The sequence below is a fragment of the Acanthochromis polyacanthus genome, chromosome 2 (genome assembly GCF_021347895.1).
Source record: "Acanthochromis polyacanthus isolate Apoly-LR-REF ecotype Palm Island chromosome 2, KAUST_Apoly_ChrSc, whole genome shotgun sequence".
NCBI lineage: Eukaryota > Metazoa > Chordata > Actinopteri > Pomacentridae > Acanthochromis > Acanthochromis polyacanthus.
In genome coordinates this window covers 28,499,303-28,521,237 of record NC_067114.1, presented here as the reverse complement: position 1 = coordinate 28,521,237, position 21,935 = coordinate 28,499,303, and the positions used below count along the sequence as shown (strand labels likewise).

Sequence of the window (21,935 nt, the reverse complement as noted above, 5' to 3'; positions counted from 1 at the left end):
CTCCTCCTCCTCCTCCTCCTTTTCTTCCTCCTTACAGGGCTTCTCAGTCTCTGAACAGTCATGAAATGGATTTGAATAGAGCTAAAAATAACATACTGTTTACTGTATAATGTAAAATACAGGTTAAAAATAATAAACCTACACACAGAGCTCTGTTTGATAAAAAAGCCCCGAGCCAGAGATCTCTGTGTACATTAAAGTGGATTTAAACAGTGGTTTTATATCAACATCAGATCAGATTTGTACAGTATGTCTATTGCTTTTTTTTCTTTTTGTTGTCACTGGCAAGGCTGGATTACCAACTGGATAAAGCAAGCGACTGTACAGAGGCCTCAGACAACATCATGTCTAAGTGCTGCAAGCCACCATAGTTTGTGGTCAAATAACTGATTGCAAATTCTTATTATTATCATCATCAAAATGTGTGCACCACTAAGCCTATCTAAAATTAAAATGATGCAACTACAGTCTGTTATTAGCTAATCTAATGGGCACCACTGGCATAAGAGATTATAGGTTATTATTATTATAAAGAGAAATTTGTTTTCAGAGGTTTAATCATCAGCCAAGGAGGGACTTTAAAGTATTGTAGATGTAGATGATGCCTTTTAATGTTTTAGTCTAAATGCAGACAAAATAAGTTTATGATAATAATAATAACAATTAGAATGAGTATTCATTATAATATATATTATTACTATTATTATTATTATTATAGTAAGAAATGAGTTTTCAAAGATTTAATCAGCAACCAGAGACAAACTTCAAAGTATTGTAGAAATGACATTTTTATGTTTTACTTTAAATGTAAATAAATTAAGTTTATAAAAATAATTATTATTATTATTATGTTTCAAAGCATATTGCAATCACCAAATTATTCTGTTTTGTCCACCTGGGTTTGAGAAAACCACAACTTTTTTTGTTTGTTTGTAGACTTCAGCAAGCTAGCTTCAACATGCTAGCTGTTTCATTCAGGTTTCAGTATTTGTTCAAAAATAAGCTAAGAGGCTGCAAGCAGTAGCCTATTTAATTTAGCATACAGGCATCAAATATAGAGCTAAAGTTAGATCATTTCAAAATTATTTGACTGTTTATTTATTTAAGTAATTAAATTCAACAAGCTAGCTTCAACTTGACGGGTGTTTCATGGTGCTTCCAGTATTAGTGCTAAGCTATAAGCTAACAGGCTGCAAGCAGTGGCTAATTTAGCGCACAGGCATCAAAATGGAATCAATCTCCTCATCTGAGCCAGAAAGCCACCATCAAATTCAGCATGAAATTAAAAAGACAGTTTTATATTTTGCTCATTGGGGACATCAGTGTTTCTTTAATTGTGACCTCATACTGCACCAGTGGGCGGATGTAAAAAATCTCAGACTAATAGAAGTGTGACAGGTTCAAGCCCACACAGGTGGAAATGTGTCCAGTCATAATGAAGGAGGGCCAGAGAGGCTTTATTATTACGCTGAAAAAAGAGGTGCAAAAAATGGGCCCACTGGTGTCGTTAAAAGTTATAAGACAGTAAAAGATGAAGAGGGAGAGTGATGGGAAAAACAATGCTGGATATGTAACGCACACACATACATACACTCAGAGCAAAAGGAGCAGTGGTGAGTCAGCCCTCCAGTGAGTCACAGGAGAAATCAGAAATGTCAGACAGAAAAAGAGCACACACACACACTTAGAGCAAACACTCACACAGCAAACACACACGGCTGCAGCCACCAGTTTCTGACATTAATGAAGATAGCCTTGACAACTGTTCTCTTTCCACCCTCTAAAAAAGTAAGAGTGGAAGGCTTGACGCACGCAGACAAACCGAAGAAACACGTAAGCGTTCATTCCCCCCGAACGCCCTTTTTCCAAATATTCCTCTTTTATATCTCAATGCAGCAGCTCAGTTTAAAAACCAAACAATGTGACAGTGTTTGGATCATGCAGGTCATCGAGGAAGTGATCTCTTGGGTACATTTCCATCTTCTGTTGTCCCCCAGTGAGTCCTCAGACCACAGGGTGAACACCAGTGAACCTGCTGCTCCATTCAATGCCTGGCTGAAGTATCCAGGACTGCAGCGCCCTCAAGAGGAGAGCAAGGCCTGGTGCACTGATGCTAACAGAAGGTAACTGCTAGATTAAGGCACAATGATGAGGAACTACATTTTGTTTTACTTCACTCTATGTGTTTGATAGCAGACAGCTGCTACTGTGCACATTTAGAGTTTACACGCACAGTATTTTCTTTAAAAAGGTGCATAGTTACAGGCTGAGAAGACAGTGCACTTTCTGGACAAACTTGTTTTCTCTATTATGCAGTAATCTTAGTCTTAATTGCAAGAGCAGGTGGTAGAAAATGCTAGCCAGTATAGAAAAAAAAAGCAAAGACATGAGAATGAGGAACAAATGTGCAAAAAAACAAAACAAAAAACCCTGCAGCGTAACATCCTAAATATTAAACAAAAGCCAGTGTAAGTTTATTTTGAGCCTGGTTAAGGAGCAACAACCAAACCCGGACCAGAAGACTTTCTACTGGTGATAAACACGAAGCTGCAGGTGCTCTTCAACCGTGCAATAAACAGTAGTAGACTATAGTAGCAGGCTGGTGATATTTACAGCCAAACATGTTTTTTGTTGTTTGTTTTTCAGGGTTTGAGCTTCAACAAATTCAATGAATAAATGATAATTTTGAAATAAATAATGAATACTGCGTTAAAGTGCCAAGTCTGAGCTTTAATTTGAGTCCGTTTACGTCAATATAGAACAAACTGTGTGCGTCATTTTAACCCGTAGTGCCAGAAAGAGAAGAGAAAAGCAAACATCTTCCAAAAGAAGATTGCAGATCCTTACAGAAAAACAAGAAAATGGCAAAACCAAGTGGTAGATAAAGGAGTGTATTATCATCAAAAGAGTGATAAACTATTTATATGGTGAAGAACATACGCCTTACAACTTAACTAAAAGTTCTCCAGGGTGGAGGTGAGCAGGTTTTTCTTGTCAAGGTCAGAAATACAAGATGCAAACGTGGTAAATCACATTAACAGAGAGAAAAAGAGAAAAAGGAACAACTTGTAGACCTAAACGCCACCTCATCCATCAAACCTGATCTGTTGTTTCCTGGGCTCTCATGGCTGCCAGTGGAAGTGGCACGCTGACATTTACTGATGATTTGACCAGACAGAAGCAACAGGATGACTGCAGACGCACACAGGAGCTCACATCCAGACACATCGCAACTCATTTAGCAGCACAGTGAGCCTAAACAACCAACCAAAGAGCTGAAAGCTGAAGGTCTGTCTGCGGTAAAGGATGGAAAAGCATCAGCAGGGAAAATACTAAGTGTCTGCTGATGTCTGTGGGTTGGAGATAGATAGATAGATAGATAGATAGATAGATAGATAGATAGATAGATAGATAGATAGATAGATAGATAGATAGATAGATAGATAGATACTTTATTAATCCATAGGAAAATTCAATTTTCATGTTGATGTGTTATCCCTTATTACATTTCTATGTTAAAAGCACTGTCCAGAAACGGGAAAACAGTCCAGGTATTTAGGGGCTATTTGCATACTTGCATTATTTAAATACTCAAATACATCCACTGCATGGACACACACGAAGAGGGCAAAATATTCAGAACATTTCTAGTTGTAATGCAGCACAGTTCAACTTAATAATAAACATGAAGTAATATCACGGCTGTTGCATTAGATTGCATTACATTTCACATGCGTTTCTAATAAAATGGTGTACATAATGTAATTACTTTTATATCACGTGCAATGACTCTTCTGTAAATATGAGATGGGCAGCAGCCACTGACGTAAATCTTCCTCCTGACACAACAGCGTTTATTTTCATTGCAAGGAAACACTGCCTGGATATTTTACTTGAAATAAAAGTTGTTTTGCAAACTCCAGAAATGTACGAAACAGCTCATGGAGCGCTGTGTTCTGTGTGAAAAGCTGAGCAACTATCGATTGCAGGTTACCAGGGCAGCTTCTGCGTAAAAAATTACGCACGGTGCGTCATGGAAGTGGAGGCAGCGAATAAATGGCACATATTCCTGTAACCGACAACTCTGTGTATTAAACTCAAACGTGGCTTCTTACAGCAGATACGAGCCTTTGACTGTTCACAGATAATCTAAGTGGCATGGTTTAGAGCTCTTTGGATTTGGAGAAGCCTGTGGCTGTGCGTAAAATCGCTTTCAAACGATTAAAAAATATCACAGTGAGTGCAATTTATCCGCAGCATTAAAGTCAGAATGATGGCAGTTGTGGTCGCTCTAATTAAGCAGCTGATTGTTTTGATTTGTCTCTTTCTCCGCTAATGAGCAGCTACGATTCAAAACCAGACGCTCCTCCTCCTCCTCCTCTTCCTCTTCATCCTCTTCCTCCTCTCCATCCCTTGACTAAAGCGTTGTCAAGGCAACAAACCATTACACCGGGGCTGTTAGTCATCAATCCCCCCCCCCCACACACACACACACACACACCCTCCATCCTGCTCTGTCCTGACGTTGTCGTGACGATGGACTCCAATCCAGTATCTCCTTTTTTATTAATAATTCTCACAGTGCTTTAAAGTATCTGTGATTTTACCACATATGTGGGTTTTGCAACTCATAATATAATATTAATGTTAAAATTATTACTAATAATGATGGCTTCCCCTCTTTTTCCCACAGTTCTACAATCACATGGTGTGGGCTTGTAAATAAGGGCATCCAAAACACACCTACACACACACACACACACACACACACACACACACAGTCTCGCATAACTCATTTGAAGGGCCCGCTGTCTCTTTGCCCAATTGTGGGGTCCACCCTTTCCAGTGATGCTAGACCTTTGTAAAAAATCAGGCAAGGTAAAAAAAAAATCTAAATCATAAATATCACTTCAAATTAACAAAATTCACAACTTTTGTCTCCACACTAGTTTTTTTGTCACATCTGAGGTCCGTTTTTTGACATTTAGGACTTATGAGGTCTTTTTTCACACACACATGTACTTCTCTACATTTTACATCTTAATGGGGACACATTTACAATCTATGAAAATGAATTACATTACTTGGTGTTAATTTTTGTCCAAACACGCTACAGGACTGAATCAGAATTTACACTGTAATTTACATTCTCTACATTCTGTATCTTGTCTCTTTTCACTCTAAAATACTATTATGATCTGTTGTTAAAGACAAATGAATGCAAAAAGCAGTATTAATTCAGTATTATTTTAATGACAACTACAACCTAATATAACTTTCTTGAGACAATTTTAGGTGTTCGATTCGAGAGGAACTTGATGAATATTTAAAGCCAGAATTCACTGATGAGAAGCTGGAACAGGAGCGAGGGAGAACAAGAGAGAAAAAGAACAAGACAGAGAGTGAGGAGACACAAAGAGACAATGAGACACAGACAGAGAACGAGAGACGGAGAGAGAATGAGACAGACAAGACACAAAGAGAGAACTAGACATAGAGACAGAACGAGACAGAGACAAGGAGACAGGGAGAGACAAGGAGACGGGGAGAGACAAGGAGACAGAGTGAGAGAGATGAGACAGAGAGATGAGACAGAGACAGAACCAGACATAGAAAGAGAATGAGACGGAGACAGACAACGAAACACAGAGACATAACACGACATAACCCTAACTAATGAACAAAACTTAGCTGGCTTATGGAACATCCCACAACAAACAAAACATTCCCTGAACAGGAAGTTAGCCATTTTAAGGCACTAAGGTGGCTGCTCTGTTGACTCCATCATTTGTTTGTGTTTGTAAAATCAACTGTGCTCACATCTTGTAGCCATTCACTGTAGTTTTCTTCTGATGGCAGAAATGCGATTTTTGATAAAGTATTTTACTGCTTTCCAGTCTCTGTTTCCTAGTGCTTGAGGTTCTGCAGTAATACAGCGCTCACAGTCCACTTTTCCGGGTACTTGGCTTCTCACTATGAATTTCCTTAAATGTCTGTCAACTGCAGCAGATTCCTCTGGTGTCCAGCTTCTTTTGACAGCAGATTGTTTACCTAAAGAGGCAAAAAAGACATATGTATATTTTTCATATAATAGAAGGAAAATATCTTCAATGTGGTCCAAGAACTGTAGCAAAATGAGGACAAATCTGGACACAATTTTCAAAAGCTTAATCTCAATTTCAGACAAAACTGAATATCTGAAGGGTTAATCAAGGCACCACAGCATTATTGCTACTAGTGTTGCTTTCATCAACAAAAATTATGACTAAATATTGTTGTCAACAAACCTTGATCACATGACAAAAATGAGATGAGACACAATGTAAATGCTGGTCATGTGACAATAACTATAATTAAATATATAATGCAATATTGTTGACCAATAAAAACAAGACTAAATTTGGTTTACAAAATTAGAACTTTTTTGTTGTTGTTCTTTGTGACAACCAGTCTTAAAATAACACACACATGAGGTTACAGCTTATGTAGTTGCTGCTGAGACTGCTGATTATGTGATTTAGTAGTTGGCATAATTCAGTACTGTCTGTACTTTTCTGTTCACGAATTCCACTGTATACAGCCAGTGTTTCCCATCCCATTATATTTCTCCCAAGGTCCAAACCATTTGTAGTGTTGTTATATCTTTTAAAGTTTCTGTGATGCAAAATCTGACTTCAGTTTACAAGCAATAACAGTCACAAACACACATTTTATTTGCACTGTTTAGTATATGTTGTTGTGGCTCCAGCATTCATGCACCTTGTTTCTCTTTATGTTAAACTTGAATTTTTTTCTGGCATTTTCATGGTGCTATTTTATTTATTTATTTTATTTAAATTTGTGTGTGTGCACTAACATGTTTGGTTGATGAAAAATAAAATACAGATATATTGTAAATTCAAATCAGAGCGTCTTTCATGTCTGGAAGTGATATATTGTTGAGTCTATAAGGTAACAATAATATAATAAAAAAGATAATTTTGTTTGAATTGTGAAATGGTTTTGGCTAAAAGAAAATTTTGGTTTTGTCTATACTACTTGGTATGTATACTATATTAACTTGGTTGAAAATAATTGCATTACTGAAAAGAGACTTAAATACAATTTTCATTGACTAAAACTACACTAAATTGTCATCAGTTTTTGTTGATTAAAACTAGAATAATAGTCACAGATAATTCTGACCAAAGCAAGACTAAAATGCTCAGACTTTTAGTCAACTAAAACTTGATTAGACTAAAAAAAGGAGTATGAATTTGACTAAAACTAATAAAAACTAAAATGACAGCTTGACACACAGACTAGACTAAAACTAAAGTTGAAACAGGCTGCCAAAAACAACACTAGTTGTTATTGTTGCAAAAACCATGTGAATCATATCTATCAAGGAGATTGCAAACCTTACCTCTCTTTTTTGTTGACACCATCTGCTTTTGGGCAGATGATGAGGTACATTCTTGTAGGGATGCCACACCGTCATCATCTGAGTCCCCACCTTGTGCCACACTGGCTTCTGGGTACAGAAAAAATAGAGTATACATAGATGTAGATAGGGTCAGAATTTGATGTGAACAACATAACAGCAGAGATCCATCATGCCTTGTTTTGATATTTAAGGCTGTTGATGTAATGGTATACTAGAGATTTTTTTTGGCACACTTTGGGCCCCTTAGTACCAGCTGGTTTAAACACTACATCCTGCCTAAGTACTGCTGCTGACCGTGTCAATCTCTTTAGGACCACAGTGTACCATCTTCTGAATGACATGTCCAGTATGATAATGCTCCATGTCACAAAGTCATAACTGATAATCTCAAACTGGTTTCTTGAACATGAGTTTGACAATGAGTATTCTGGACTCGGATGTCCTCCACATATACCAAATCTCAGTCCAGTAGAGCACCTTTGGGAGGAGGTGGAACATCAGATTGGCATCACAGATGTGAAGCCGGCAAATCTGCAGACATTGTGTGATGCCATCATGTCAAAGTGGAGCAACATATCTGAAAAATGTTTCCAACACCTTGTTGAATTCATGACACCAAGAATTAAAAGGGGTATACTCTGACCTAGGCCACTTTATACCTGCTGACACACAAAGATTAAACATGCTAAACTCTTAATTAATTTATTTAGAGTTTTGTTTTTTACAAAGAGGTAAGCTCAGCAAGCAAATCATTATGAAAGAACATAACTAGAATGTCCTTGAGCTAATTTAAATGTAAATACTTTTCTACGAGACAAATAAAGTAGATCTTGTCTTATCTGTAAAATTGAAGCAAACATTATGAAAGAACATCCACATTGTGTTTGTGTTGCTTTCACTTGTTTCTGTACAACAGATTTCAGTACCTGTTCAATACCTCTTCGTATTGTCTTTGATTTGTGCTTAAACTAAGATTGACTTGATCTGCACAGAACAAGCCAGATTAAACTCCTGGCCAAAGCATAAGTTAGTTTTTATACCCCAGGGGCTGACATAGCCCAGAATAAACCCTTCCAGGCTAAAATACATCCCTTGTAATGTGAGACTACATCAATCAAATGAATTTTATCTTGATTTAGGCACAATCAATGAAGTTAAATCAAGCATTTTAGGCAAAATAAGGTTACACAGTGGTTCAGTGGTTAGCACTGCTGCCTTGCAGCTAGAAGATCCCAGGTTTTCATCCTGGCCTGGGCCTGGGATCTTTCTGTGTGGCGTTTGCATGTTCTCCCTGTGCAACTGTGGGTCTTCTCCAGGGTATCCAGCTTCCTCCCATCATCTAAAAACATGCTGAAGTTAACTGGTGATTCTAAATCGTTTATAGGTGTGAATGTGACTGTGATTGTTTGTCTCTGTGTGTCATCTTGTCATACACTGTTACCTGTCCAGGTGAACTTTCACCCTAAGTTAGCTGGGATAAGTTCCAGCCTCCCATGACCCTAATGAGGATTATGTGGTGTATAGATAATAGATGGATGGACTTTAGGCGAAATATACTATGAGATATTATGCCAATGTAATGGTTTATTTCTGGAGCTCAAATCAAGCCAATTGTAATTTAAGCACAATACAAAGGTAATTTAAATAGATATTATACTGAAATCAGTTGTACAGTAACAACTGAAATTAAGAACAGCAAATGTTGATGTTCTTTGATAATGTTTTGCTGACAACATAATTTTATCTTAGTATGCAATTCAGTTTTTCCATTGATTTGAAACTTTAATTGTAATTAGTTCAAAGACATTTTAGTAACAATAATGATTTGCTTGCTAAGCATACCTCTTCATAAAAAAAAACAAAAAACGAACAATTAAGAGCTTAGCATACTTAATCTCTTTGCGTCAACAAGTGTAAACAGACCTAGGCAGAGTATACCCCGGGGTATACTTTGGCCTAGACCAGTTTGTATTTTGTGATCGTGGAGTTAATCTGGCCAGTTACACCAGTAGTTGTACCTAATAAAGTAGCTGCTAAATGTATGTATTATTAAAGTAAATCAAAGCTTACCTGTCATTTTTGCTGACACCACTTCGTTTTGAGCAGATGATGAGGTACATTCAAATAGGGGTGGCACACTGTCCTCATCTTCTGAATCCTCTCCTTGTGGCACACTGCCTTCTGAGTACAGAAAAACATTATATATATATATATATATATATATATATATATATATATATATATATATATATATATGTAAAATGTTTGCTTCATATTTTTTTACTTAAAATATGAAGCAATTGTCAGTAAAGCAAAGTCTGGCTTTGAATGAGGGGAAATGATTTGAAATTATGCTGACTTTATAACCCCTTATTGCAGAATTATGAATAAAATATGAAGCTACATGTTATTCCTCTTTCATTTCAGAAATAGTGGTTTGCTAGTCATGGACAGTGGTTAGCTTAGTGGCTCATTCCTTGAACCAGAGCATTCTAAACTACTCTTAATATTCATTTGAATGAAGCAGTTCAAAGCTCAGATTATAGTTAAAACAAAACTATTTAAGCACTATTATAATGGCTACTTGGGTTTTTAGTAGGTAAAGTAGATTGTTTATTTTATTTCTAAAACATCTGTGAACTGGCATTGACATTTTGATTTATATCTGGAGTATATAACAGTTTTCCATGGTTGTAAACTTGATAAGGACACCACAATCAACAGAATTCTCATCTGTACTGACTAGCATAGCAGAGAAGACACAAAATCTTAACTAGATTGGCATATCTGAAAGTGGTCAATAAGTAAGAAAATCTGCAGCCATTCTAAAATGCTAATAAAATGTACATACAGTGTTTAACTAAATACTAATTTTGGATAAAAGATCAAATAATTCAATTAAAAAATTATATTACCTTCCATGTCCTCTTGTGAACAAGTCTCCATGGCAACAGTCTCTGAAATTGATAGCATATAAATGTATTGGAAAACAAACTGTTGTGATCAAGATGACAAGAGCATATAAAAGTACTACCTAAATAGTTGGACTGTTAATATAGTGACTAGAAATGTGTAGTTCCAATCAAAATATAAGCCCCTTGAACTTGCCCTCCTTATTAGTGTGTTAAGATCAAATACTTGCTAAAATGTAGGATTTACAGATTTAAATGTTGTGATTTTTCACGTTTCTTTCATTAAATCTTAATCAGGCTTAATACCATTCACATCAAGATGAATCTCATCCAAACTCTTCCCTTTGTATTCTCCTAGCCGTCCCTGTTCCAACGCCAGGAGGACTTTGCTTATCTTCGCTAGCTGGAGGGTGCCCTCTGGAAGACGGTAGTGCTTTCTGTGGACGGCTATGTTATGTCCAAGGAAATCTGCAAGCTGGTCGAGCTCTGTTGTCTTGAGATTCAAAACAGTTGAGAGGGTAGCAATGTGCTTTCTGAGTTTTGTTGAAGTTAGTGCTTCTGGAGTTTTGATGCCATCACAGTCATTCACAAACTGCCTGATGCAGTCAGAACCTCTGAGGTAATGGACAGAATTTGGCAATGCAAACAAGTATCCATTTTCATTCAGCACCCTGCATTCTTGTCGCTTTTCAGTCAGAAGGTCAAGTGATTCCCTCATAAGCGGAGTGAGAAGAACAGGAACCTTCCTACCTCTCTTTCCTACAATGGTTATCCTGACAAAATGTTTGCAGAGCTTCTTCTCAAGTTCTGTAAGGGCCACATTAACATCTTCATGCGTTTCTGATGTGTCCTTTGATAAGTACATAGACAGGGGCATTCTGGATACCTCGCCTGCTCTCCTTCGGTTGAAGAGGATAACTTGCGCCAGAATCACTTTAGCAAGGTCTTTCCAGTTTGAGGGCGAAGACTTTTCTTTCAGGGCATTTAAGTGCTGCTGCTGTTTCTCAGTCAAATGACAATGAAGATTTTGCACATCCTGTGTGAATGGTAGGACTTGAGGAGCATTCCACTTGGCCTGGTCAAGTTGAGCCAGTGCTTGGCTTGCAATATCAAATCTCCAACTTTCTTGGTACAGCTGTGCAAATTCCTCAGCATCTTGGGCAGTTTGTTTGTCTTTCATCTTCAATGCTTCAGACTTAATGTACATGGACAAAGAATGCAAGCTGTGTCCAACTTTGCGAGCCAGAGATGGATATTTATATTTGCCAGTTTCCTCACTGAATCCAGAAAGGCCTCTTGAAGCAGTGAGAATAAGACTGTATTTTTCTGGTTTTATGAGTTCTTTAATAGTCTTCACAGAAGCATGTTTTTTTGCTTCCAGTACCAGTCTGGCAAGCTCTCTCAGTTTTTGTCTAATATATTGGTGCTGGCTAACTGCCTTCTCATTCTTGCTGAACAGTCTGTAGCCATACTCTAGAAGACAGCGGTCTTTCTTAATAGTAACAGCTATCATGTCTTGATTCATACCACTTAAGAATTTCCAGTATGCATCCTTAAATCCAGCTGGAGGAGGTTCAGCAAAAGCACATAATGCTTGGACTCTGGTTTTACCTGGCTTAGAGGTCATCGCCTGAGGCTTGAATTTGCAAACCTTAAAATGTCGCCACATCACACTTTTTGAGAATAAACCATAGCAGTACATGCAATGCATGAATCTTCGTCCTTCAGTTTTTTTGTTTGGTTGCTTCCATGGGATGAGTTTGCCTTTCTTGTTCTCCAAAACTTCAACGTTATGTTCAAAATTCCCCTTATTTCGGATATAATCTAATTGCTGTCTCCTTTCCTTTGAGTTTTTTGGTAAACTCAACACTTTCGCAACCTCAACCTTATCTTGGTGTCTACGGAGTAAGTGCCTTGACATCTTCTGAACGACTTGTCCACAATAGTAGCAGTGATGTTTTTTGTTGTATCTTCTTGAACCATCCTCCTTCTTTAAAACTGGATGAACAAAGACAAATGACTCTTCTTCAAGGGACAATGAAAAGCTTGCCACCTTGTTAGTATAAGTTTGGGCGATTTGCTCTTTATTCACTTCAGCATTGCTTTCAGGAAATCTTTGTGTGAAATCATCAAATCTTCTGCTCTGACTAGGGGACATGCTTCTGCTGTGACTGGGGGACATGCTCCTGCTCTGATGGGAAGACTTGGAAAACTTGCTCTTGCTCTGACTGGAAGACTTGCTCCTGCTTTTACTAGTAGATACAACTGTACTCTTTCGATTCTTCAGGTCTAGTTCAAGGCTCCTATCACTGTCTGTGCTTTCTTCCACAGGATTTGGAATATATTCATCTTCACTGTCTACACTTGAGTCACTTGACTCCACAAGACTCTTGTGAATCTTTCAAAGAAAAAGAAAAAGCCCAAGTTAATACTTCAACCTCCAAATGAATATGACCATTTTACTACACTGTTAACTGCCTACTGGACTGGCACAGAAACATTAAAACCTATCTTGATGTGTCACTTGTAATGTAAAGGATAACTGCCACATGCTTGTGTACCTCCACAAACCAGTCAAGTTGAACTTTACAGATATATATGTCCAGAGTCTTATCTGTATTAAAGACTTACCCTGACCCTTTAAGTGATAACACAAGTGAGTAAAAACGAGATGCTTACGGGTTGCAGCCTTCGTGAAGCTCTTTCAGACTTAAAGGAAGGGCCTTCGCTGCTGTCCTCACTTGAATCAAAAAGAGCATCAGAAAAATCTGGTATCCTAGCCATCTGAAAAAGGAAGAAAACAATATGACTATATATTAAAAAAAACAGTTACAAGAAAAAGGTTTTGTTGAAAATACACAATAATTATTTGCATTCAGAACCATACCAATAAGCTCTTTGTCCTTCTTAACTTTGGAACAATGTTGTGCTCTGAATGCACACCAGAATAGTTTTTCATGGAATCCTCATCAGTTTCATCCACTGTGCTCTCATTTGAACTAAACAGAGGCTCACAAACATCTGATACTCTATACATCTGCAAAAACAGTTAGATAACAGAGTGATGTCAAGGTATGGCAATCCATCACAAAGAAAGGATTTTAAAACTACTTTACATTCTATTGCCATAAAAAATAAAAGTGTCTGAGAAATAGCAGAATGTTTTCTGTACTCCTTTTCTTTCTAACAACCTCATTGCAGTGTAGATTTAGAAGTGGGTCTTCTATGCAGTCCTCATCTGTTTCATCACTTAGGGGATAATCCACGAGGGTTAACACCTAAATTCAATTAAACACAACATAAGCAGTAAGTAACATGGGTTTAATTATGACAGGTATTTTCCCAATAATATACTGTGCCTTATGAAAATATTCCCTCCTTGGAAGTTTGCACCTTTTTTGCTTTTATATAATTGAATCACGGTCGATATAATTTGGGGGTTTTTTTGTCAGTAGTGTATAAAAAAATCTATTTAATCTCAAAGTGAAAAAAAGATTTCTATAAAGTAGACAGATATTTAATGTTAATTAATTTAAAATACATAACAAATTATTGTAAACATATTCATCTCTTTTAGAGTGACATATTTAAACACAGGTCCAGGAAATTAGTGCCAGTAGTCTCACAGTTAGTGAAATGGAAATCCTCTAAGTATAAATGTGTCATTGTGTGATTGCAATATAAATACACATGCCAGTCACTGGGTTTTCAGTATTCCTGCTAAAATTACAGCATAAAGACAAAAGAATACTCCAAGAAACCCAATGAAACATCTGTTGAGTTCAGTTAAATCCATCAATATGAAATGAAAGGAATATGGCACATAAAAATCAGCATAGAGCTGACTGTCCTGACAAAATAAGTGACTGTTCAAGAAGAAGAAAAGTAAGTGGGTGCACTAAGATACCTATGATTACTCTGAGAGCAGAAGGCAAATGTACTGGAGTGGCTAAGTCAAAGCCCAGACCACAATCCAATGGAAAATTTGCTACTAGATGGGACAAGGGCTGATCATTCCCAATCCCACTGCAACCTGGCAGAACTTGAGCAGTTTAGAAGAATGGAGTCAAATTGCTGTGTCGGGATGTGCAAACCTGAGATAGACCGACTCACACAGGCTTAATGTTGTAATTGAGGGTGCATGCACTAAATATTGACTTGTTCAGTTTGAATATTTATGCACTAACTTATTTTAGATGAAATGTTCTTAATTCACACTGCTGTGTAGAAATAGGTTTTCACTTTGATATTAAAGAGATCTTTTGTTGCAAATTCTGTATAGTCAAAAAAGCCTAATTGTTTTTATTCAATGAAACAAAAGGAGAAAACATTTGCAAGGTGATGTAAAAGCACTTTAAGTTAATGATGTTATGAGCAATCATAATGTACTTGAAGAAACATATACCAGATGTTGCTGACATTGCAGTTGTCAATAAAGCAGTCTTTTGAAATTTAAAATGAAGTTTTTTATAACTTCAACACACCTAAGAGCCCCTATGAGGGTCAAGACAAGAAACAATGTGGGTGTGTGATATTAACTGGGCCCCACATGGTGTATCCTGGGAACATTTGCGTGTGAGGCTCACAAGAAATTAAGACCACTAAAGTATGAGTGTGTGATGTGAACTGGGCCCCACACAGTGTGTACTGGGAACATGTGTGTATGAGGCTCACAAGAAGTTAAGAAGACAACAGAATGAGTGTGTGATGGACACTGGGCCCCACATGATCTGTCCTGGGAACATTTAGGTGTGAGGCTCACTGGCTTCAAGATGTGGAGTAGAGAAATGTATGAATGTGTGATGTTAACTGGCTGCATGAGGACAAAATTAGAAAGGTGTCTGTCAGAGGAACTTCTTTCCTTGAAACTGAAGTCTATATCATCACCCTGAATGAAAGGCTGCATCAGACAAGCAGCATGAATTCGTCCTATCTTGGCAATCAAACTACACAGTGTGCAGACCAACAGTATCAACATTACTTGTGCATGAGCATCATCTTGGCTTGAATCCTCATGTGAAGCACCATGTATGGGGGACGTCTCAGTCTCTACTGCCACAGCAGGAGCCTGCTTGATTGTTACCTGGAATTTAGATACAAAGAACAACACATTAAGTACTTACAGACATCGTGTTCTCTATTGAGAAATATGCACGTTACTGGAGTTTAGTCTATGTGAAAATCATGTCTGAAACAGCATAAACTGAAGGCTACATGTATACCCTCATCTTCTCCAGAGATACCAACAAGTGTCACAATGCGTTACTGAGGGTTAGAATGCATCAAATTCAAATGAGCCTTTTCAAACATGCAGCTGCTCAAGTAGTGTAGAAATATACCTGCAATTATCAGAGTTTAAATTATGACATGCGTTGCACCAAGGATATGAAAGCACCTAACATGTGATCCACACGGAGGGCCCCATGAGGGTCAAGACTGGAAACAATGTGAGTGTGTGATGTGAACTGGGCCCCACACAGTGTGTACTGGGAACATGTGTGTATGAGGCTCACAAGAAGTTAAGAAGACAACAGAATGAGTGTGTGATGAACACTGGGCCCCACATGATCTGTCCTGGGAACATTTAGGTGTGAGGCTCACTGGCTTCAAGATGTGGAGTAGAGAAATGTATGAATGTGTGATGTTAACTGGCTGCAAGAGGACAAGATTAGAAAGGTGTCTGTCAGAGGAACTTCTTTCCTTGAAACTGAAGTCTATATCATCACCCTTGAATGGAAGGCTGCATCAGACAAGCAGGATGAATTCATCCTATCTTGGCAATCAAACTACACAGTGTGCAGACCAACAGTATCAACATTACCTGTGCATGAGCATCATCTTGGCTTGAATCCTCATGTGAAGTACCATGTATGGGGGACGTCTCAGTCTTTACTGCCACAGCAGGAGCCTTCCTGATTGTTACCTGGAATTTAGATACAAAGAACAACACATTAAGTACTTATAGACATTGTGTTCTCGATTTAGAAATATGCACATGTTACTGGAGTTTAGTCTATGTGAAAACCATGTTTGAAACAGCATAAACTGAAGGCTACATGTATACCATCTTCTTCTCCAGAAATACCAACAAGTGTCACAATGCATTATTGAGGGTTAGAATGCATCAAATTCAAATGAGCCTTTTCAAACATGCAGCAGCTCAAGTAGTGTAGAAATATACCTGCAATTATCAGAGTTTAAATTATGACATGCGTTGCACCAAGGATATGAAAGCACCTAACATGTGATCCACACGGAGGGCCCCATGAGGGTCAAGACTGGAAACAATGTGAGTGTGTGATGAACACTGGGCCCCACACAGTGTGTACTGGGAACATGTGTGTATGAGGCTCACAAGAAGTTAAGAAGACAACAGAATGAGTGTGTGATGAACACTGGGCCCCACATGATCTGTCCTGGGAACATTTAGGTGTGAGGCTCACTGGCTTCAAGATGTGGAGTAGAGAAATGTATGAATGTGTGATGTTAACTGGCTGCAAGAGGACAAGATTAGAAAGGTGTCTGTCAGAGGAACTTCTTTCCTTGAAACTGAAGTCTATATCGTCACCCTGAATGAAAGGCTGCATCAGACAAGCAGCATGAATTCATCCTATCTTGGCAATCAAACTACACAGTGTGCAGACCAACAGTATCAACATTACCTGTGCATGAGCATCATCTTGGCTTGAATCCTCATGTGAAGCACCATGTATGGGGGACGTCTCAGTCTCTACTGCCACAGCAGGAGCCTGCCTGATTGTTACCTGGAATTTAGATACAAAGAACAACACATTAAGTACTTATAGACATTGTGTTCTCGATTTAGAAATATGCACATGTTACTGGAGTTTAGTCTATGTGAAAACCATGTTTGAAACAGCATAAACTGAAGGCTACATGTATACCATCTTCTTCTCCAGAGATACCAACAAGTGTCACAATGCGTTATTGAGGGTTAGAATACATCAAATTCAAATGAGCCTTTTCAAACATGCAGCAGCTCAAGTAGTGTAGAAATATACCTGCAGTTATCAGAGTTTAAATTATGACATGCGTTGCACCAAGGATATGAAAGCACCTAACATGTGATCCACACGGAGGGCCCCATGAGGGTCAAGACTGGAAACAATGTGAGTGTGTGATGTGAACTGGGCCCCACACAGTGTGTACTGGGAACATGTGTGTATGAGGCTCACAAGAAGTTAAGAAGACAACAGAATGAGTGTGTGATGGATACTGGGCCCCACATGATCTGTCCTGGGAACATTTAGGTGTGAGGCTCACTGGCTTCAAGATGTGGAGTAGAGAAATGTATGAATGTGTGATGTTAACTGGCTGCAAGAGGACAAGATTAGAAAGGTGTCTGTCAGAGGAACTTCTTTCCTTGAAACTGAAGTCTATATCGTCACCCTGAATGAAAGGCTGCATCAGACAAGCAGCATGAATTCATCCTATCTTGGCAATCAAACTACACAGTGTGCAGACCAACAGTATCAACATTACCTGTGCATGAGCATCATCTTGGCTTGAATCCTCATGTGAAGCACCATGTATGGGGGACGTCTCAGTCTCTACTGCCACAGCAGGAGCCTGCCTGATTGTTACCTGGAATTTAGATACAAAGAACAACACATTAAGTACTTATAGACATCGTGTTCTCGATTTAGAAATATGCACATGTTACTGGAGTTTAGTCTATGTGAAAACCATGTTTGAAACAGCATAAACTGAAGGCTACATGTATACCATCTTCTTCTCCAGAGATACCAACAAGTGTCACAATGCGTTATTGAGGGTTAGAATGCATCAAATTCAAATGAGCCTTTTCAAACATGCAGCAGCTCAAGTAGTGTAGAAATATACCTGCAATTATCAGAGTTTAAATTATGACATGCGTTGCACCAAGGATATGAAAGCACCTAACATGTGATCCACACGGAGGGCCCCATGAGGGTCAAGACTGGAAACAATGTGAGTGTGTGATGAACACTGGGCCCCACACAGTGTGTACTGGGAACATGTGTGTATGAGGCTCACAAGAAGTTAAGAAGACAACAGAATGAGTGTGTGATGGATACTGGCCCCACATGATCTGTCCTGGGAACATTTAGGTGTGAGGCTCACTGGCTTCAAGATGTGGAGTAGAGAAATGTATGAATGTGTGATGTTAACTGGCTGCAAGAGGACAAGATTAGAAAGGTGTCTGTCAGAGGAACTTCTTTCCTTGAAACTGAAGTCTATATCGTCACCCTGAATGAAAAGCTGCATCAGACAAGCAGCATGAATTCGTCCTATCTTGGCAATCAAACTACACAGTGTGCAGACCAACAGTATCAACATTACCTGTGCATGAGCATCATCTTGGCTTGAATCCTCATGTGAAGCACCATGTATGGGGGACGTCTCAGTCTCTACTGCCACAGCAGGAGCCTGCCTGATTGTTACCTGGAATTTAGATACAAAGAACAACACATTAAATACTTATAGACATCGTGTTCTCGATTTAGAAATATGCACATGTTACTGGAGTTTAGTCTATGTGAAACCATGTTTGAAACAGCATAAACTGAAGTCTACATGTATACCATCTTCTTCTCCAGAGATACCAACAAGTGTCACAATGCATTATTGAGGGTTAGAATACATCAAATTCAAATGAGCCTTTTCAAACATGCAGCAGCTCAAGTAGTGTAGAAATATACCTGCAATTATCAGAGTTTAAATTATGACATGCGTTGCACCAAGGATATGAAAGCACCTCACATGTGATCCACACGGAGGGCCCCATGAGGGTCAAGACTGGAAACAATGTGAGTGTGTGATGTGAACTGGGCCCCACACAGTGTGTACTGGGAACATGTGTGTATGAGGCTCACAAGAAGTTAAGAAGACAACAGAATGAGTGTGTGATGGATACTGGGCCCCACATGATCTGTCCTGGGAACATTTAGGTGTGAGGCTCACTGGCTTCAAGATGTGGAGTAGAGAAATGTATGAATGTGTGATGTTAACTGGCTGCAAGAGGACAAGATTAGAAAGGTGTCTGTCAGAGGAACTTCTTTCCTTGAAACTGAAGTCTATATCGTCACCCTTGAATGAAAAGCTGCATCAGACAAGCAGCATGAATTCGTCCTATCTTGGCAATCAAACTACACAGTGTGCAGACCAACAGTATCAACATTACCTGTGCATGAGCATCATCTTGGCTTGAATCCTCATGTGAAGCACCATGTATGGGGGACGTCTCAGTCTCTACTGCCACAGCAGGAGCCTGCCTGATTGTTACCTGGAATTTAGATACAAAGAACAACACATTAAGTACTTATAGACATTGTGTTCTCGATTTAGAAATATGCACATGTTACTGGAGTTTAGTCTATGTGAAAACCATGTTTGAAACAGCATAAACTGAAGGCTACATGTATACCATCTTCTTCTCCAGAGATACCAACAAGTGTCACAATGCGTTATTGAGGGTTAGAATACATCAAATTCAAATGAGCCTTTTCAAACATGCAGCAGCTCAAGTAGTGTAGAAATATAGTGCAATTATCAGAGTTTAAATTATGACATGCGTTGCACCAAGGATATGAAAGCACCTCACATGTGATCCACACGGAGGGCCCCATGAGGGTCAAGACTGGAAACAATGTGAGTGTGTGATGTGAACTGGGCCCCACACAGTGTGTACTGGGAACATGTGAGTATGAGGCTCACAAGAAGTTAAGAAGACAACAGAATGAGTGTGTGATGGATACTGGGCCCCACATGATCTGTCCTGGGAACATTTAGGTGTGAGGCTCACTGGCTTCAAGATGTGGAGTAGAGAAATGTATGAATGTGTGATGTTAACTGGCTGCAAGAGGACAAGATTAGAAAGGTGTCTGTCAGAGGAACTTCTTTCCTTGAAACTGAAGTCTATATCATCACCCTTGAATGAAAGGCTGCATCAGACAAGCAGGATGAATTCATCCTATCTTGGCAATCAAACTACACAGTGTGCAGACCAACAGTATCAACATTACCTGTGCATGAGCATCATCTTGGCTTGAATCCTCATGTGAAGCACCATGTATGGGGGACGTCTCAGTCTCTACTGCCACAGCAGGAGCCTGCCTGATTGTTACCTGGAATTTAGATACAAAGAACAACACATTAAATACTTATAGACATCGTGTTCTCGATTTAGAAATATGCACGTTACTGGAGTTTAGTCTATGTGAGAACCATGTTTGAAACAGCATAAACTGAAGTCTACATGTATACCATCTTCTTCTCCAGAGATACCAACAAGTGTCACAATGCATTATTGAGGGTTAGAATACATCAAATTCAAATGAGCCTTTTCAAACATGCAGCAGCTCAAGTAGTGTAGAAATATAGATGCAATTATCAGAGTTTAAATTATGACATGCGTTGCACCAAGATATGAAGCACCTCACATGTGATCCACACGGAGGGCCCCATGAGGGTCAAGACTGGAAACAATGTGAGTGTGTTGATGTGAACTGGGCCCCACACAGTGTGTACTGGGAACATGTGAGTATGAGGCTCACAAGAGTTAAGAAGACAACAGAATGAGTGTGTGATGGATACTGGGCCCACATGATCTGTCCTGGGAACATTTAGGTGTGAGGCTCACTGGCTTCAAGATGTGGAGTAGAGAAATGTATGAATGTGTGATGTTAACTGGCTGCAAGAGGACAAGATTAGAAGGTGTCTGTCAGAGGAACTTCTTTCCTTGAAACTGAAGTCTATATCATCACCCTTGAATGAAAGGCTGCATCAGACAAGCAGGATGAATTCATCCTATCTTGGCAATCAAACTACAACAGTGTGCAGACCAACAGTATCAACATTACCTGTGCATGAGCATCATCTTGGCTTGAATCCTCATGTGAAGCACCATGTATGGGGGACGTCTCAGTCTCTTACTGCCACAGCAGGAGCCTGCCTGATTGTTACCTGGAATTTAGATACAAAGAACAACACATTAAGTACTTATAGACATCTGTTTCTCGATTTAGAAATATGCACATGTTACTGGAGTTTAGTCTATGTGAAACATGTTTGAAACAGCATAAACTGAAGGCTACATGATTACCATCTTCTTCTCCAGAGATACCAACAAGTGTCACAATGCATTATTGAGGTTAGAATACATCAAATTCAAATGAGCCTTTTCAACATGGCAGCAGCTCAAGTAGTGTAGAAATATAACCTGCAATTATCAGAGTTTAAATTATGACATGCGTTGCACCAAGGATATGAAAGCACCTAACATGTGATCCACACGGAGGGCCCCAATGAGGGTCAAGACTGGAACAATGTGAGTGTGTGATGTGAACTGGGCCCCACACAGTGTGTACTGGGAACATGTGGTATGAGGCTCACAAGAAGTTAAGAAGACAACAGAATGAGTGTGTGATGGATACTGGGCCCCACATGGATCTGTCCTGGGAACATTAGGTGTGAGCTCACTGGCTTTCAAGATGTGGAGTAGAGAAATGTATGATGTGTGATGTTAACTGGCTGCAAGAGGACAAGATTAGAAAGGTGTCTGTCAGAGGAACTTCTTTCCTTGAAACTGAAGTCTA

General features: G+C 38.9%; 1 protein-coding gene and 1 long non-coding RNA gene across 3 annotated transcripts; both read right to left on the bottom strand.

Moving 5' to 3' along the window:
- Positions 1 to 5,709: 5,709 nt before the first annotated feature.
- LOC127532978 (uncharacterized) lies at positions 5,710 to 11,018 on the bottom strand. 2 transcript variants are annotated; one of them, XR_007940590.1, is made up of 5 exons: positions 10,645 to 11,018; positions 10,342 to 10,383; positions 9,497 to 9,607; positions 7,406 to 7,513; positions 5,710 to 6,051 (listed from the first exon to the last, which is right to left on the bottom strand). It is a non-coding gene; the product is annotated as an uncharacterized LOC127532978 (long non-coding RNA). The 2 variants fall into 2 exon arrangements; XR_007940589.1 differs by having other exon boundaries at positions 10,342 to 11,016.
- A 1,730-nt stretch (positions 11,019 to 12,748) lies between these two features.
- Positions 12,749 to 21,247, bottom strand: LOC127532952 (uncharacterized). The gene is made up of 11 exons (XM_051944861.1): positions 21,201 to 21,247; positions 20,364 to 20,454; positions 19,523 to 19,624; positions 18,682 to 18,783; positions 17,842 to 17,943; positions 17,001 to 17,102; positions 16,160 to 16,261; positions 15,320 to 15,421; positions 13,530 to 13,616; positions 13,226 to 13,375; positions 12,749 to 13,122 (listed from the first exon to the last, which is right to left on the bottom strand). The coding sequence occupies exons 1-11, from the start codon at positions 21,245 to 21,247 to the stop codon at positions 12,979 to 12,981; spliced, it is 1,131 nt and encodes a 376-aa protein (XP_051800821.1). The 3' UTR covers positions 12,749 to 12,978.
- Between the last annotated feature and the right edge of the window lie 688 nt (positions 21,248 to 21,935).

Excerpts from the sequence above, each read along its gene's own strand:
- LOC127532952 (XM_051944861.1), bottom strand. The coding sequence starts at position 21,247 with ATGGTGCTTCACATGAGGATTCAAGCCAAGATGATGCTCATGCACAG. Across the intron at positions 18,784-19,522 it reads AAGATGATGCTCATGCACAG|GTAACAATCAGGCAGGCTCC; the intron begins GTAATGTTGATA and ends TCTAAATTCCAG. Across the intron at positions 13,123-13,225 it reads GAAGGACAAAGAGCTTATTG|ATGGCTAGGATACCAGATTT; the intron begins GTATGGTTCTGA and ends TTCCTTTTTCAG.